This window comes from Rattus rattus, chromosome 6 (assembly GCF_011064425.1).
Source record: "Rattus rattus isolate New Zealand chromosome 6, Rrattus_CSIRO_v1, whole genome shotgun sequence".
Taxonomy (NCBI): domain Eukaryota; kingdom Metazoa; phylum Chordata; class Mammalia; order Rodentia; family Muridae; genus Rattus; species Rattus rattus.
Window position 1 is genome coordinate 75801943 of NC_046159.1, and position 19513 is coordinate 75821455.

The window sequence follows — 19513 nt, forward strand, 5'->3', positions numbered from 1 at the left end:
GAAATCCTGTTGCAAAAGTAAACCAATACAAAACAAAAATACATTTTCTAACTTATGACTTTTAAACCATCTACACATGCCTCATCTCTTGTACTAATAGAATTCTTGCTGCTGGGGTCTTCAAATGCCCCTTTCAACCGTCTTCAGGACTCTGATTCCTTTGTTCTGATCCTCAGGCCCCTCTTCTAACTAGAGGCCACAAAAGTAATTAAAACTAGAATGTGAAATCTGTTTGATAAATAACACACTCACATAAGCAAATCCCACAGAAGAGAAACTTCATATGATAAAGACAATTTACCACATCTTAACTACTAACATGTACAACTTATAAGTTTGAAGTTTGGGTTGAACAAATAATGCAAACTTACTTGTATATGATTAGAACCACAATATAGAAATAAAGGTTAAAAGTTAAGCACAATTTCGTTTACAAAAGTTGAATTTTAAATTCAATTGCAAGTTTACTTTGAAATCTAAACTTTTAACACAGAAAATATCATTTCTGATGACAATATTAAAATTTCAGAGTTCTCAAGGAATAGTATAGCAGTCTCTTTCAGCAGTCTAATATTTTTAATGCTGAATGGCAAAATGAAGACATTCCAGGTCAGGGAAGATGGCTCCACAGCAAAATGCCTAGGCTGCTCCACCACAGGTAAGGCTGTGACTTAGGAGGGTTTAACACCATCTTCTGGACTCAGCATCCACCTTCAGTCACATCTATACACACACACACACACGCACGCACACACACACGCACGCACACACACAGACACATGCACACACACGCACACAATTTAAAAAAATAAATCTTTAAAAACAATAAGCTCTTTCAGTGCCCAAGACGGAACTGGGGCCAGTATTGGTTCAATGGCGTTACACACTCAGTATCACACAAATAGGGCACCCTTACCTCCCACATCAGTCGGTAGTCCATATTTTCATCCAAGTCTTCAGGCATTCGCTTCTCCCCAGCGAAGGGTCCAAATTTTTCACCCTGTACAACAGTGATTACATTGAGTAAGAATCAATGCAATAATCAGCTACAAGAATAAACCACTTTATTTTTTGGAATCTTTTTCATCCACATCTTCATTTTTAAATATTAACTATTTAACACGAGCTACAGTAGTAACACAGAATGTTTCCATATTTCTTAAAGTCCAGCTTAATCTATTTTAGTCTAAAAGCTTCAATCCACAACACAGAATCCAACATAAAAGGGTTAAACTCCTCCACTTTCAAATTCTGACAAGCTCTGAAGACTGTGCTCTCTGTTTCCACTCTCCTCACAAACTCTGGCAGGGGTTTCAAATGAAAAGCCTTAGTTTTGCCTGACTTGAGAGACAAGCCCACCAGTCAGAACATCACCTGGTTTCCATAAAAATCATAAATTCATCCCTATTTTGCACAAGAAAGACATGCTTCATTCTCAGAGGAAGGCTGTTCATAAATAAAATTTAAAATTGCCTGCCAATCTTTCCAGTAGCCTGATGCTCATTCTTTATCTATGAGAATCTCATGTGTGCTTTGAAGCCCAGTACACGAGAATCACTGGGACTGGGACTCCAAATACTGAATTGTAGACTTCATTAAAATCGGTATCTGGAAATGGAGTGTAGGGGACAATTCTGACAAGTACTCCGAGGAGACCCAAGGTCCTGTAAACCATGAGGAAAAGATTACATGGAGAGATACGCATTCCTGACCTGTCCACTGTGAGGGCAGACTCTGAGTGCATCACTGTGAGGGCAGACTCTGAGTGCATCACTGTGAGGGCAGACTCTGAGTGCATCACTGTGAGGGAAGACTCTGAGTTCATCAACAGTGAGGGCAGACTCTATGTCTACCAACTGTGGAATGTGGACTGTTGGAAGATCCTGCTACTGAAGTCAGGTCTATGATGTCTGGACAGCTCCCAAGTTCAGCACAAAATGGAGCACTTTCCGGGCAGAGCTTCCTCTTCTCTGCCTGACCTCATCTGGGGAGCCTGACTTTCACATCCTCTACCTGAGGAATGTCAGACAGTCCTAGACGAAATTACACATTCACCTTCCTTTTCTGTGAGTACCTTAAGCCTCGGTCAATTTACATTCATCCTAAGGAAAAAAAACCCTTCCCATTCTAAGGTTTACATAGCCCTTGTTTACACCAGTAAAGCCCACAAACTGAAGTCTACTCCCCACCGTGCACCCCCACTCCCACACGCCCAGCCAGTGAGGACTGAGATCCTGCTGACTCATCTGTTGTTCCACACGCTGCCAAGTGTGCAGCCTGGACACCCTGAGAGAGGAAGCAGCAGAACACAGAACCTCAGGTGTGAGGGACGGCATCTAAAGGTGTGGGGACTAATAAGGCCATATTTAATAGTAATGGTCCTGTGTGCCCCAGGCTTGCCTCCAATCTCACATATAACTGAGCTGCAGAAATTCTCACCCTCTTACACACCTGTGATGGGATTTCCAGTTTTAGACAGACGGGGGACTGAACACAGGCTTTTATCTGTGGTACACCCCTAGCCCTGGTGCTGTTTCAAAAAGAGCATGAGGAGACGTCATTAATGGGTCCCATTTACCAGAAATTCTGTGGATCAATATGCAGTGAGCCAACAGTCACTCTTGCTACGGGGTCCTTCCTTCCAATCTACCTGTCAGTATTTTCCAGGAGTGTCTTCCTCTTGTGTGGGAGAAGAGATATGTAAAGAAGATGAAAACCTGAGAGGGGGTTATTGATTAACTTTGCTAGTGAGAAGATAACTCTACTCAATGTCAAAAGAAAATTAAATCATTTAAGAATCATTTAATAAGCACTGAAAACTGCTGGGAATAGTAAAATTTAGTATAGCTAAGAACTACACATGATAAATCAAGCCCTTCAACTTACACAAGAAGAAGACACAACCTGGGGAACACAAATGGTGGCAGAGCTAAGATTGTTCTTTTACCATTTGTAACGTTTCATTCATTTATTTATTATTTACTGTACACACACACACACACACACACACGCGCGCGCGCGCGCGCGCGCACACACACACACACACACACACACACACACACACACACACGCACACACATGCACACCACAAGATGCAAGTGATGGTCAGAGGACTACTTTCCTTGACCATATGGGTCCCAAAGATTGAACTCGGGTCACCAGATTTGGCACCAAACACCCTTAAACACTGTGCCATGTCATTGGCACAAGACTTATTTCTTCCTCTCTTTCTTTCTTTCTTTCTTTCTTCCTTTCTTTCTTCCTTCCTTCCTTTCTTTCCTCCTTTCTTTCTTCCTTCCTTTCTTTCTTCCTTTCTTTCTCCCTTTCTTTCTTTCTTTCTTCCTTTCTTTTCTGGATTTGAGGACCACACCCAGGGCCTTGCAGTTACTGGGCACGTGCTCTAACACTGAGCCGAATCCCCAACCTGAGACTGTTTCTTTAATGTTAATCTTAGGATAAACATATAAAGCATTTTCAAATAGAGCACATCCTAAATAGCCTAGACAAGCCTGAGGAAACTCAGACTGCTGACTGCAGTCAGGGAAAGGCCCTAATCTGATCCACAGGAAACATGTTTTGGAGACAGGGAAGTCTGAGCATTCCTTCGGGCCCACTTCATACTGAAATGAGGAGGGCACTCCACCTCATGCACCCTTCAGACACTCCTCAAAAACTAACCGTCCGTCTGGCCAAGAATGGTGGTCCATGTCTGTCACCTCAGCCATGGCTCTCAGACAACAGAGGAAAGAGGAATGCTCCAGGTTCAAGTTCAGCCTGGTATACTCACTGAGCCACAAAACAACCTGACTCCATGTGACATTATATCGTAGAAGAGGTCAAACCAGTATTTGATAATAGGCACACAAAAGCTGCATAAGAAATGAGACCACGGGGAGGGAATTAATACCACCAGAACCGTGATAAGGACTTTATAGAGTCCTTAGTGGAAACTCCCCTCTGGACCAAGTAGGAAAACTGAGTCATGGAGTTTGAGAAATCTGATTATACTCCTTCAGCTAACGAAGACCAGAGGCATTGGTAGATAGTCCATCACTGGCTACTCCATCTTGCCTTAGAGAGAACCTTGACGAGCAGGAAGACCCAAGGCCAGCAGGTCAGCAAGGCTCTACAGTCCTCAAAGCAGATACTCAGTACTTAAAGCTGATAAATTGAAAACAAAACAAACCAAAAAAAGGTGAAGATCGATCTGAAAACAGATGGAAAAATAAGGTGCTTTTGTAACAAATTTTAGAATTTGTCATTTGTGAATATGTTCAACTTTCAGATCACTCTATCATATATTTAACCTTTATCAGATTTTGCAATAGGTAATGTGAACTGAAATTCCCAGGAAAATAAAAGTCAAAACCTTATTAATGTCTCTACAAGGCTAAAAGACTGATTAGAACTTCCTGGTTTGGAGAGCTGGAGTGTTGTGAATCCAGAGCCTAATTATCTTGCAGTGTCTTCAGCTTCCTCAAAAGGCACATCTTGCCCACTTCAGTGTCTGACTTGGCATCTTTGTGACTATCAGGTGAAACCTGTCGGAATGTATTAACTCTGCAGAACACTAGTTTCCACTAGCCCAGAACACAAGTGTCATTATTTACAGTCTGAGTCTGTAGCAAAGGGTTCTCCACTTTGCTGTAACTGGCCTACTCAATGTTCCCACAAGTGAATTTGAAAACCTTGGCTTATGCCCTTATTCTGTTCTACACCCACAAATTCTTCATCAAACTCTTTTAGCAATGGGATGCATGTGCTATGTGGGACAACCTGAATCTGCTCCTGAAAAGTCTCAGCCAAAACCAGTGTCACAGATCCACACATGCCAAGTAATCAGTTCCTCTCAGCACACACTCTCAATGGCTCAGGCCCATGCACACCAAGGAGAACATACCTTCAGTGCCACAGATATACACATGGGCATCTATCAATTCCTCTCCAATAAGATCCTCTCAGTGCCTCTATCCACACATGCCAATCAACATGCCAGTCTCAACAAAACTCCCAGTAGCACAGGTCCACACATACCAATCAGAATGTAATCTCAGTGCCACAGATAAACACACACCAATCAATCATTCCCTCTTCTGGGGAAAGGAGAAAATAAAACAAATTGTTAGTTAAGTTACAAAGCTCAGATAAGAACACACATAAATGCACTAGGATGGGAAAGAAACAGAAAGCTCAGGATACAGGCTGCTAAAATTCTATTGTTTAGTTTTCCACCGTCCTCCCAGTGTTCTCATGACAAAGAGGCTTAGTTGCCTGTATGACAGTAAAGAAAATTTAAAAAGACGGTACCCAGGGAAAGGTTTTTGCATCATATTGGGGTGTAATGTTGTAGACCCCTCCTTTTGGAAACCTGGTCATGTGGCCTGCAATATGTCCAGTGGTTATGGCCCCTGAAGGAAACCAACTGACAGTGACTAGTCTCTTCAACACTGTAGGTACAAACAACTCTTTTCACGAGCACACCGGTGAGCACATCATGATGATTAGATTAGATAAGCTAGTTGTGTTATGAAAGACTGTGGAATTGTAAAGTGCAAAGTCTGAACTGCCCACCTTATTTATAGTAGAAACCCGACAGATATTTACAACAATGTATTCGGCTATAGCTGTAGACTCTGTGCTCTCCCAGCCTGCTCTCACTGGGAATAGCCTTCTCAGGCAGCACTCCATGCACTTCCCCTTATTTCCCAACCTTTGTTCACTGCTGTCTCCAATATACAAACAACATTTTCTTAAAATTGATTTTTTTTAACTCATTAACCACTTCCTGTGCAACCTAACTTAAATAGAAGGCTTTACCCCATTCATGGCTTTAAATCTGGTTGGAAGTTTATTTAGAAAAGGAAAATTAGGGGCACAAAACCCACACCAACATAATTGAATCCCATGAAATTACCTACATTTGACCATTTCCAACCTACACAATAACCATTTTTCACACAACTCATTACAAATGAATTATGCAAATATGTGTTAGTATACTAAACATCTACAGTTTGTAGTTATTAATATGAAGGGGATCCTTATATAACAAGCAGTTGTCCTAAAGCCTTCAGAACTTCCAACAGACTTGGTCATCGTCGGTTTTAGTTTTCAAAAATAAAAGGCCTACAGGCCTCATTTAGAACAGAAATAATGCTGTTCGATCATTGTTCCCACTTCTTTTGTACAGTGTTAGAGAAGTCTCCTTTAGAACATGAGGATGCTCCCACTCCTTAAAAGGGGGAAAAATATCCATAGGAGGGGATATGGAAGCAAGTTTACATTTCTAATGTTATTCCCTTTCCTGGTTTCCTGTCCATAAGGTCCCATCCCCTCTCACTCCCTCATATGAATATTCCCCCATCATCCATCCCCCTTACTGCCCCCCTGCCTCCATAGTCCCCTGCACTGGGGGGTTCTACCTTGGCAGGCCACACAGAGCCTGCCCCACATGTGGTATATATATATATGTGTGTGTGTGTGTGTGTGTGTGTGTGTGTGTGTGTGTGTGTGTGTGTGTGTATAAAATCTCCACCAAAACTAGATAAGATTGATGAAGTTAAACATGCATGCTGAAAGAGACCGGATATAGATCTCTCCTGAGAGACACATCCAGAGCATATCCAATACAGAGGTCAATGCTAGCAGCAAACCACTGAACTGAGAATAGGACCCCCTTGGGGGGAATTAGAGGAAGTATTGAAAGAGTTGAAGGAGCTTGCAACCCTATAAGAACAACAATGCCAACCAACCAGAGCTTCCAGGGATTAAACCACTACCAAAAGTCTATACACGGACTGACCCAAGGCTCCAACTGCATATGTAGCAGAGAATAGCCTTGTTGGGGCACCAGTGGAAGGGGAAGCCCTTGGTCCTGCCAAGGTTGAACCCCCCAGTGCAGGGGACTATGGAGGCAGGGGGGCAGTAAGGGGGATGGATGACGGGGGAATATTCATATGAGGGAGTGAGAGGGGATGGGACCTTATGGACAGGAAACCAGGAAAGGGAATAACATTAGAAATGTAAGTAAAGAAATATATCTAATAATTTTTTTTAAAAAAATGGAAAAAAAGAACATGACTATGTCTCACTGTTAAGATATTGTGCATAAATATGTTCTTGTAATATAAGTTGGTCTCCTCCAATATATTAAATGTATTTCCAAAGAGTTTAATGTGAAGACCACCCAATCTTTTCTCCTTGCTATGACTGTTAAGGTAGAATCTAATTGCCTGCCTTTATCAACTCACCTTCCTTCTAGAACTCTTGCCTTGTTATGAATATTAATATAACCAGATAAAAACCTGCATTTACTGTGATAAGAGAACTAATGACCTGAATGAAAACATCACATGGAACTACCTCAGAAGTCCTTAAATGAGGCCAACTATGAAATATATCCAAGTGTTTGATAACTTCTATCTCTCCCCACCTGGAATGTAGGCATGTCTACTAGCCACAGTTGCTATGGCAGGCATCAGTGGGAAGAAATGCAATGGTGCCCATAACTCTTCACTCGGCAATAAAAATGTACCACATAAAATACACGGAATGAAAGCAGAAGAGAGTTAACAAGAAGGGATGGCAGAGATCCAGAGAGAGAGGAAGAGGGAGAGGGAAAGGAAGAGGGATGGATACAAGCATTTATAAATATACAGACAGACATAGACATGGACATAAATAAATAGAGAAAGATACCAGAAAGCAACATATTTCCTCTCCAACCTACTTTTTTATGTACCTGATTTTCTCAGCAAACAACTGCTAGTAGCATCTGTGAGAAACTGCACAACAGTAAGGTCTAGAGATGGAAAGAAGCAGCATGAGGCTAAAGAACAGGAAGAGAGATAGTAGGAAGTCCTGAGCCAGTCACTGAGACCTAGAGAGTTAGGAAAAAGAACTTCAAAGCCAAAGATAGGGAAGGCATCAGCCTGTGACGTGCAGAAAAGTGCATGGAGACCAGAGTTGACAAATGGGACTCAGTAGCTGACTGTCACTGCAGGATTGACCAGGCCACAAAAATGGCCTAAATGAACACTCCCCATACACACCAGAGAGAGTGAGATCAAAGTGAAAAATGAACCCCAACTTAGCAGGATTACAAAAGAAAGACAAACTCCTGTGGCAGACGGAATCTTCGATTGTCAGAATACCAAGGGCTAGAGATACATATAGTGATAGATGACCAGCTTAATGCGCGGATCACCCAGTCTTGCACAGCATAGCACACAAGAAAACGAACTATAATAAAACAGGAATGCACGATTTGTCTAACAGAACTTAGAGACATCAAAGTACAGCAACTCAAAACACTTTTTAATTAAAAAAAAACCTTGAATGTGTATGTTTAAGGTGTAGGAACATGTATGTATGCACTTTTCCATGTGTGTAGGTATCTCTATGTAAGACTACACACATATCTGCATGTCTGTGAAGGACAGGGGTTGACAACAGATGTCTTCCTCAATCACTTACATCATATTCCCTTAGGGTCCATCAGCAAACTCAGAGCTCACCAATTCCTGTAGTCTACCAACTAGTCTGCTTGCTCCTTTGATCCCCTATCCATCTCCTGAACTCTGGATTAGAAATGAGATGCAAAGCCCCCAAGCTTTTAGGGTGGCCCTGGAAATCTAAAATCTACTTCTCTACCATTTTATCCTCTCAATCATCTTCCCATCACCATTAAGGAGAACTTTTAATAATTAAAAAAGATGACTTCACAAATGTATATTTTTAGAAAATTTATTGAAACACAGGAAGAAACAAGAATCAAATTAAAGTCATATCTCAAAGGAAAACAAAGGGAGACAAGAATGAGATTTACAGAGATTAGATCAAGGACAGCTCCCACCTATATAGTTCAGAGGATATTAAAAAGTAGGCCAAAAGACAGTGATTCAGAAGATGGCTTTCTAACTGAAGATAAATCTGCCTCTGTAGATCAAATGTCTCAATCATTCCCATGTCAAGTAACAGCAAAGGGACTTGCATGCTAGGTACTCAGAGGTACTCAGTTTGTATCACGTGACCTTGGAGTCACTCATGCCTACATTAAGTAACATTAAAGTCACTCCCATGCTAGGTCACATCAGAATCACTCACTCTTGGTGACTTAAGCATAATTCAGCAAGGTGGTATGAGAGCCTAGACATACTCTAATAAATTCTCTGAGTTTTAGAAACAAACCAAGAGACCTGGCAAGATTTCCAGTTAAATTAAAATGTTATCCACATGAAGCAAAGAAGTGCAGGCCGACAGGAACCGGATGTAGATCTCTCCTGGGAGACACAGCCAGAATACAGCAAATACAGAGGCGAATGCCAGCAGCAAACCACTGAACTGAGAACGGGACCCCCATTGAAGGAATCAGAGAAAGGACTGGAAGAGCTTGAAGGGCCTCGAGACCCCATATGAACAACAATGTCAAGCAACCAGAGCTTCCAGGGACTAAGCCACTACCCAAAGACTATATACATGGACTGACCCTGGGCTCCAACCTCATAGGTAGCAATGAATAGCCTAGTAAGAGCACCAGTGGAAGGGGAAGCCCTTGGTCCTGCCAAGACTGAGCCCCCAGTGAACGTGATTGTTGGGGGGAGGGAGGGTAATCGGGGAGGTGGGGAGGGAAGTCCACATAGAAGAGGAGGGAGGGTTAGGGGATGTTGGCCCGAAACTGGGAAGGAATAACAATCGAAATGTAAATAAGAAATACTCAAGTTAATGAAGATAGAAAAAAATGTTACATAAAACAGAGTATCTGCCAATATAAACAATCAAATGAGACCTTAAGAAAATATCCAATAAATAGAAAAACAAGTAAAAAAAAACACTGAAAGTCATTTAAACCATTCAAGGTAAAAGGTCAGCAGCTTTCATATGCAGATTCAAAAGGAAAACTGTGCACATGGTTTAATAAGAAAAACTGCAAAAATCCATTAACTAAACTGAACTAGGATAAAAACTCTGGAACGTAGAACTGGAATAGAAGTTTTATGCTTTATTCAGTAACAGAGGAAGATGGTAGCACTAAAGTGATGCATAGAGCAGTGGTCTAGCTAATGAAATTTCAGAATCAGATGATATTAGAAGTTTGACTGGAGGACAGTCCTAATATTTTAGTAAAGAGTATGACTGCCTTTTACTCATACCCTAAGAACTTGCCTTTGTTGTAAAAATATAAAAATAAAAATGTAAGGTTGTCTTTTATCCCGCTGGGTCTTCACCAAGGTGCCCCAAGATATCTGCTAGATATCTTGGCAGAAACACATCCCAGCCGCACGGTTTCTTACACTTAAACCCTCACATAAAAGAACACACAGCACAATAATCTTAGATCCAACTGATAAAATATAATTGCCCACTTAAACATACAAAGCCTGGTACCACCCATCCCTTAGGGACATTAATAACAACCTGTAAATACACAGAGCAGAATCTTTAAGTCACCTGCCCTATGGTCCTGCCACCGCTTCTCCCCCTCTCCTATCTCCCTGTCTCCTCCTCTTTCCTCAATGACAGGCCTCCTTCTATCCGGTACCTGCCCTTCACCAGCACTTTACAAATTCCTTGGGGAGGTGGTTCTGGTGAAGTCACCTGAGTTCTGAGAACGTGACTAGGCTGCTGTCCTTGGGGCAGTGAAATTAGCATCAAAATACAGATAACTTCAGGGCAAACACAACACTAGCCCATGGCTAAATTTGAAAGGATTATTTCTTGGATGGAAGGCGTTCCAAGACAGTATGATGATTAGTCTGTGTCACGGTCATTAGTGGTGACGCTGATGTACATCTACAATGACAAAGAGCAAGTGGGTAAAAGGAATACCAAATACAGTTTGTAGAGAAAAAAAATTAGCAGTAGGAAGATTAATGCTGTACCTTAGACGTGAGCTGGAGAAGAGCCTGTGATTGTTAAAGAGATTAGTACCATTCAGGAAAGGTCTGCTCTACACAAAAGAAAGGGTGCAGGGTGCTCACAGGGCAAAACCTCATCCAATGAGTCTCTAATCTATGAAAAGAGAAAGCCTAAGAGGCTGAATGTTTCTGAGAACTGCTTTAACATACAAAACGTATCACTAATATAAAGTTTAAGGGAGCCAACATCCATCCCAAGTAGGCAACCAAACTTGGAATTGTTACCTATAGAAAATTAGCTTATTATTTAGGGGGAAACGGCTTTGTAGACACGAAAAATACAAGAGTGAGGGATCAGAGACTCAAACTCTATAGTTTAAAATAGCTGCTCAGACTAGGTCATGTAAGGAGGCCATAAGATGGCATTACATAAAGACGTGAAGGCTAAGCCTGAGTTTCAGGCTTAGAAAAGATGTATGTTGCAGGAGGCAAAGCTGGAGGGCATACAGCCATCTAACACCTTTAAAACTAAAGTCTTAGACAGTGGAATTAGAGCTACAGGATTTCATATTTGCTCACTTTATTCCAGTCTTTCCTCAGTATATCTTCATTATTCTTTCTGCCAGTATATGTTGGAAATAAATAACTCACTTTTTTTTTTTATTTAACAGGGATCCACACTTAAGAGGTTGCTTTGTGTCTCAGAAGAATCTTTGGGCTTTGAACTTGTTGAACGTCTTGAAACTGTTGGGGGCTATGAGAAATTTGACAATCAATTAAGTCCATTTTTGCATCATGAGATGGCCATGAGCCTATGGGGGCCAAGGGATAGAATGTGATAGTTTGAAGGAAAAATACTGCCCATAGGCTCATGTGTTTGAACTCATGGTACCTGGTTGGTGGCATTATTTGAGGAGGTTGTGAACCTTTAGGACGTGTAGCCTTGCTATGAGAAATCCATCACTGGGGGTGAGCTTTGAGAATACACAGTCATGCTCCACTTACAGTTTACTTTCTCTCCCTTCTGTGAATGTCTCTAAGTGTCCTGCTCTGGCTGCTTACCACAGTTATGAACTCTATTTGTGGAACTATAAGCCAAAATAAACTCCTTCCATAGGTCACTTCTGTGTATGATGTTTTAATCACAAAAAAAGTAACCAGTACAATAAATATCAATGACCCTTTTTTTTGCTTTTTATTGTTCTAAAAAGCAACTGCTGATCTAAATGAAAAACGTGTAACTAAAGTCTACACACAGAATAAAATGTATGACAATAATGAACACAGGTGGGAGGTAGGGCGAGTGTATTTTCATCTTGATGCCTCTGACGTGCCTCAGTTACCTAACAGACATCTTAAAAAACCAGCCTGAAATGGAACTCACGCTGCTCTACAACCATCCATCTCTTCAAACTTGCTCCACACAAACTCCTCATCTCAGTTACTAATGGTCCAATCCTTTCAGAATCTCAGGCTAAACCATTGAAAACTGCCTGGTACTTCTTGTCCTTTTTCACTCTACCATATTCTGTCCCCTCTGCCTTCAAAACACACTATCAGAGCTGTCACTTAGTCTGAATCTCATCCCCCCCCCACATACATTACCGCTAAATAAATCCTAGTTAATCTCTGTTTATTCAGTTTTTCCATGACAGAGCATGCTCAAAGCTGCAGCCAGAGTAATCCTTGATAAACATACAGGTAGGTCTCCAATACATTCAATTAATGCCACTCTTCAGCTACCTGATATGCTCTAGGAAATGTGGGTCTCCTTCAACTGTCCTCCCTTTGTTAAGTCGTACATCCTTAAGGTATTGTAGGATCTGCTCTAGCTCACTCCTGGAATGACACACTAGACTCCTTGGAAACCAAGGCAAAGCAAGCTTGCCTGTCTCAGGATTTCAGACTAACTTGTTCCCTACCAAGAATGTTCTTATTTGGCTGGTTTCCTACCATCCTTCAAACCATTGTTCAAATCTCACTTTAATGAAAATTAACTCGAATAACTAATTTATGCCATTCCTCAGTTATGTACCAGACAACCAGACCCACATACACATACAATGGAGTTTTCATTCAGCCATACACAATGAAATGATATAATCTGTAGGCTAATCAATGGAATTTGGAGACTATAGTGCTTCATGAAACAAGCCAAGCCCAGAAAGATGAGTATCACATGGGTTGTTTCATATGCACCAAATTTATATGTAAAGAAATACTAAGACCTCAAAGTATAAGCAGGTTTATTTAACAAAATGAAAATCAGCGGGGAAAGACAAAAGTCAAGAGAGGACCAAGGAGATGAGTGTAGTCAAAGTATATGACAACCATGCATGAAAATACCACAATGAAACTCATTATTTTATGCAATTAACATGGCCTACTTTAAAAAACAACTGCTAAAATAATTATAGTACAAGAGTCAATGTACATAAATTAGAGGAATTATTCACAGGCTACTGCTGAATAACAAATGTTCCATTTTAAAGATAAATAACAATATATCATCATATATTCTTATATCGTCATATACATTTATATTTCTTACATATTATATATTTATATTTTATATATTCTCATATGTCCTTTATGTTATATACTTATATATTACATAAAAAGTCATAATACAGTAAAATAATCTTTGTATTTGAGTGTATTTATTAACTTAACATTTTATGACTACAGAGAAAAAGCCTTTTCAGTAGAAAGAGTACAAGCCGATTGACTATTCCTAATCTGGTCTATGAAAAACCAAGTGTTCTGGATTCCAGAGGTCAGGGGAGGGTATTCTATAGCTATAGATATATAGACAGATAGATATATAAATATGTGTGCTAAATAGAGAATTCACTTTTCATATTCACTTTACACTGTCTGAAGGTGACTTCATACAATCATAAGTATGTTCCCTTTCTGGTATCACATAGACAAACAAAAAGTTTCACCTTTCAAATTTTACATTGGGGATCCTCAACTCATATATGGAATGAGCTGAGTTCAAACTGATGAACTGCCTTAGTGTGGATAGACCTTGCCCTAGTGTCAGTTCTGTGTCACCTGGGAAGCAAGGTTTTGCTATGTGGCTTCAGTAAAGAACTGAGAAAAGCACCATAATTGCTCTGTCACTCACCCTCTATCTCCTAACACAGATAGCTCCTAACAATTGCAACAGCTTCATAATGTATTAGCCACGCTATATTAAATTATAAACACATTATTGGTAGTTGCTAGCATCACAGAAGCGAAACAAAAAGTTTCAGTGAAAACATCGGTTTAAACGGCTCTATGATGTATCTTTCAAAGTCTGTGAGCACAGCAGGAAACATAAAGCCTCACTGGATCCCCAAGGTGATACCTGACTGTATAAACAGGGAGACAGTGTTACTGCAGTGATTCTATTTCCAGATTAGTGACTTAACATCAGCCACCAGAAAATGTAATAAACATCTACTGGCAGAGTTTCAGCCCTACGATAAAAATCCATTTAGAGAGGTCACCTTCAAAGTAATCAGCAAAATACATTCATACACAAATTCTAGTCTTCCAGTATTAACATGGTAATCTTTCCTCTGCTTGCTTTTCTCTTTTGGGATTTTGTGTGTGTGTTGTGTGTGTGTGTGTGTGTGTGTGTGTGTGTGTGTGTGTGTGTGTGTGTGTTATGTTTTGGTTGTATGTTTTCCTCCAAACTTCACATTTCAAAGGTATTCAAAATACCTTTATATTTTTATTCTATTTTTTACAAACTGGGTATTAAACTTATTCTCATTAACGATTTTTTTCATGAGAAATACGAGTCTCCATGGTCTGAGAGACAGGGAGTTGACTGTTGATAGTGGGGGAGGCATGGGAACGTGACAGACAGTTATACATCTCTGCTGTGCACACCCACACCATGATAATATGTGGAATAGATCACCTATGATGTTCTTTAAAATGTCATTATTTGTGACCTATTAAATCCTAGTCTTTCCTAGTTTTACTCCAAAACTCACTTTCTCTTCCCCTTCCCTTAGTTAAAGGGGCATAGCCAGGCTTTAATACATGAATGTTGCCTTGGTAAACAATGAAGTGTCAGTACTTCCTGCAAACAAGGTAAGGCATAACCCGCAAAGGGGTGGGTCTGGAAAAATAAGGGATGCTTTCCCAAACAACCTGTAGAAGGTACAAATATGGTGTTTCCTTGGTTTCTTGGAAGATTTCCTCCAGTCTATTCTGGATTCCAGTCTCTGAACTCTAAATCCACAGAGAACTTGAGTCTCAATCACTTTGCAAAACAGAAGATTTATATAAGTGCACTGGCTATAAAAGTATGATATAGCACCTGTTGTTGGCAGCACATGGTCTAAAGTGATCTAAATCTTGCCAATTTGTTTAGAAGAACATGAGGATTTTTATTGGAGGTCCTTAACATAGCTCTAATCACAGCTGTTATTATCTCAGACCTCTTGAAATATATTCAGGAAAGATTTCCATGGGTGACTTGGAAAATAATTAAGAGAAGAGGCATGGTGAAATAGGTAAGGCATGTAAGATCATTCAGCTTCATCTCACAATTCAGTTAGAATCTGCTCTGTGGCTTCAGCTTTGTCCTCAGTGTACAGGGGAGGAAAAAGCTGATGCACAGGCATCAGTGAAGCTCTCCACGACCTTGTGATTGAATATCTTGGAATAATAATTTTACTCTGTCAAAAATAGTAAGCCATTTGTGTAAGCCATATTCTGCATGGTCATCATGCTAGATGTTATCTGAGTGAAAATCTGTGGGTTCGTTTAAGTTATATTAGCAGCAGAAGATGAATGCCTACCAATGTTGCAACATTATAGCTCCAGATACTTCATCCCACACCAAGTAGTAATGCCAACACAAGGACAAGACAATGTCAAAGAGAATGCACTGACCAACTACCAAAAATCGTCTGAGTAAAGCAAAAGAAGGATTAGGCAGTAATTCTTACTTTTGAACAACTGTCTGGGGCCCTACTATTCATGAGCACAAAATGATTCTTAACTATAGTAATACCAGAAACCTGGTAGCCCATTTAGGAGTTGTCACTCTATAAGACTAAAACAGAAGCATAATGTCAAGGGTACATGGGAGTCATTTGATGATGGGTAGACTTGGCTTTGCAAGACTGCTGATGTTGACGTTTGGTCATTTGGCAATATCTATCCAATTCAACACCAAATTGAATAAAGTATTAACCCCTGTGTTTTGTTTGTCTACATTAAGTGTGTGTGTGTGTGTGTGTGTGTGTGTGTGTGTGTGTGTGTGTGTTTGTTTTGCCAGTTGAGCAATGGAAACTTCTTGTAGGTCATGTTGTGAACCCAGAGCTATGTTCACAAGCTATCCTTTGAACCTCTGCTTTTCTAAGTATCTGCTAACAAGGCAAAGCCAAAACATCGAAGAGGAGAGGCCGGGAACGTGTCAGGGGCAAGGTTTATAAAGCATGTTGTTCCATAACAGAATGTTCTAGAAAGAGCATGTTTTCCATTCAGAAACCATGGGTTTGAAGCTTAATTCATTAACTCACCAGGTTGTCTAACTGCAGAATTCCTCAGCTCACCTCTGAAATGATAACTAAAAGTTGGTCCCAGAGACTATTGAGGGGAAAGTCAAATGATACATATGGACAAAATACCAGGCATGGACCCTGCTCAGTGAACCTTGGCTCTGGTTACTCTGGGTGCTTCTGTAGTTCGTTTCAAGTCTGCTAACCCACAGTAGCTCAAGCCACCACGTTTTAAAATTGTAACTTAAGATTTGGAGTGCTCTGGTATCCTGTCTTCTAGATCTCTGCAAGGAACAGCCAACATCTGTAGTGCATCATCACACAGACAGGGTAACCTGCGCTTAGCCTGATCCCATGTCTGTGCAGTCCTGGAAGATGACCCAATACCAGAATAAAATTCAAAAACGCAAAGAAAATAGGCTGAAGATGCAGATATCACCCCCAGAATGGCAATGGGGAAGGCCTCCTTTCTGAGGCTCCCAGGCCTGCGGTGGGCTGCAAGCTGCCAGGGCCCATCTGCACAAGGAATGGTATGACCAGATTGCCAACTGTTCAGAATTCAGGAGCCACCCGGCTCTGGGCCCGGGTAGACTGCAGCCCATGGAAGCCTCTCGCCACAGCCGCGGAGGGCAGCAGGATCACCCGCTCCCTACAGGCCCGCGCTTCCCGCAGGCCCTGGGACGTGGCGCGGCCTGCGCCGGTCGCTCACCCACCTTGCGCACGCGACGGGCCGTGTAGAGCCCCATCCCGTCCTGGACCCGGGACGACTTCAGGGCGAACCTGTCTGGTACGTACATGCCCAGCATCCTCCCCAGCTCGGCCGCGCTCCCGTGGCGCCGCACGTGCAGATGGGGTGCGGGCCAGGGGCGGCCGGGAGGAGGAAATGAGCTCGGCTCCCAGAATCCCCACCTCCCTCCTCGGCTCCCCGCGGCCTGGCCCCTCCTCGGCCGGGGCAGGCGCGGCCGAAGCGGTGGGGCGCCCAGGCCACCGGGCCCCGCTGATTGGCCCAAAGTTTGTGGCGCCGGCTGGAAGCCTCAAACCCCAGGCCCTGGAGGCTCCAGCTCCAGGATGAGGATGATCCTGAAGCCACACCGACAGCCTCCTCACCATCTCTGCCATTGTCAGAGGTTTCTGACATCTCCTCAAATGCAGAATGAAATGGGCCTTCGCATCTCCAAAACAGCCTTTTGCTGACCACAGCTGAGACCAAACCAGAAGGTCTGGGAGACCTTTGGGTCTTAGTGGCTGTGTGTTCCGGGGCTTGAACTAAGGAGAGGCCAAAGAGTGTACTCTATTTCAAGATGAGAATTGGATGCGTTTAAATAATTTGGCGAGAGGTCTTCTGGAAAGTGATTATTACTTTCCAAAGCCTGTTACCAGACTTGTTCAGGTCAGACCCCGAGCCTTTCCATTCCATTCAACAAGACTGATCCACCAGTCCTTAACAAACCAGTTAGCCTGGGTTTTTTGTTTTGTTTTTGTTGTTTTGTTTTGTTTTTTGTTGACTTGACCCAAGCTCGAGTCCTCTGGGAAGCCGGAACTTAAATTGAGAACATGTCCCCATCAGATTCCTCTGTAAGGAAGTCTGTGGCATATTTTCTTGATAAATGATTGATGTGGCCTAGGCCCACTGTAGATGGTGCCATCCCTGGGTCACGTGATCCTAGGTTGTATTTTTTAAAAAAGCAAGCTGAGCAAGAAAAGTCATAAGGAGCAAGCAGTATTCTATTCTGGTTTCTGCTTCAGTCCCTGCTTCTATGTTCCTGCCTTGAGTTCTTGGTCCTGGCTTTTTTTAATGATAGACTAAGATGGGAAATATAAGCCTCCCCGCCCCCAAAAAGTCCTTTCCTCCCAACGTTGCTGTTGGCCAGAACGTTTTATCACAGAAAATAGAAATCAAAGTAGAAAGCAGAGTAGCTGTTGGAAGGACAATAAAGGATACTGGCCAATGTGACTACTCTTGGAAGAGGAATAAACAGAGAGAAACAATAACTCCTCTAGAGCTGACTTTAGGACCCTGCCCTGAAATTTAGTTTAAATAGAGGGCAAGAAACATTTGTCAAAAAGAAGATTGGTCAAAGTGTTGATTACACGTATAGAATCATCGTTTTAGCTCCAGCCTTCCTGGCAAGATAGTCTGAGAAGTCATCAGAACTTTGTAAAATCTGTCCCTGGGAGAAAAGCTTTTCAAGTGGCCCAGCCTTCTTTCAACATGAGATCTTTGGGAAATCCCTGGGGTCTATTGTTTCTGTGGTCTGATAGGCAAGTGGGGGAGTGAGGCAAAGGGTCTGGACAATGTTCTAAATACTACCTTAGCCTGGCTCATTTTCTGAGTTCTTGAGCATTATTCTTCAAATTCTTCTCTTCAATATTGTAGTGTGCTCATACATTCCAGATCTACCTTGACACCTTTTGTTCTACATCTTGGCTTGTAGGAATAAAGCAGCTACCAGTCTTGCCTCCTATTTGGTGCTGGACAATTGGTGGCATCGCAGAGACATTCACATCCAATGTGGAGCTAAAGACTGTTGAATAACAGGATAAGACACAGCATGAGCACCAGAGTTTCACAGTATGGATGTTGCCTTCCAGCAGGGCACAGCCAGATCTCTACCCATTCATAGACACCATGTGCCCAAGTGAGAAGTCCACAGTTTTTGAACAGCTTTTATACTTGTCTATTTCAAAAAAACTCCAGTATCTACTATCAAGAATTTGGCTACAGATTGCATACCATGTTGTAGTAACAAATGAAGTATTCTTATCAGTGGGGTGCTGTGAAGATCTATGACAACGATTCAGAAATATTGATCCCAGGGAAGAAAGATGATAAACTGAATAGATATGGGCATCACACATGCATGCATTGAATGAGAAAGCAATTACAAGTGGCTGGAGCCAAAAGGAGTTACTGTTTAACAAAGAAAGCTGAAGCACAAATCAGTGCTCATCTCAGGGTAAAGCTAGTGCTGTTCACCGGGTGCAGTGTGCCCTGACAGGAAGGCAGAGGAATGTGGGAGAAACACTAGAGCAAGCTCTCATATTCTTGGTGCCGAGAATATGCCATCCAACTTCAGGTTGTATGTATCTATAATCTTAAAGATCAGCATGAAGAGAGCAGACAGAATTGGTGAAACATATAGT

The 19513-nt window shown here is 41.7% G+C and overlaps 1 protein-coding gene across 1 annotated transcript in view; it reads right to left on the bottom strand.

Moving 5' to 3' along the window:
- Prdm5 (PR/SET domain 5) overlaps window positions 1-17228 on the bottom strand; it is a 158618-nt gene extending 141390 nt beyond the window's left edge. Inside the window, exons 1-2 of the mRNA XM_032906371.1 lie at window positions 17083-17228; window positions 917-1000 (exon numbers count right to left, since the gene is read on the bottom strand). Of these exons, the coding sequence (XP_032762262.1) occupies window positions 917-1000; window positions 17083-17175 (177 nt within the window). The 5' untranslated portion in view covers window positions 17176-17228. The remainder of the gene's footprint in view (window positions 1-916; window positions 1001-17082) is intronic.
- Window positions 17229-19513: the final 2285 nt, after the last annotated feature.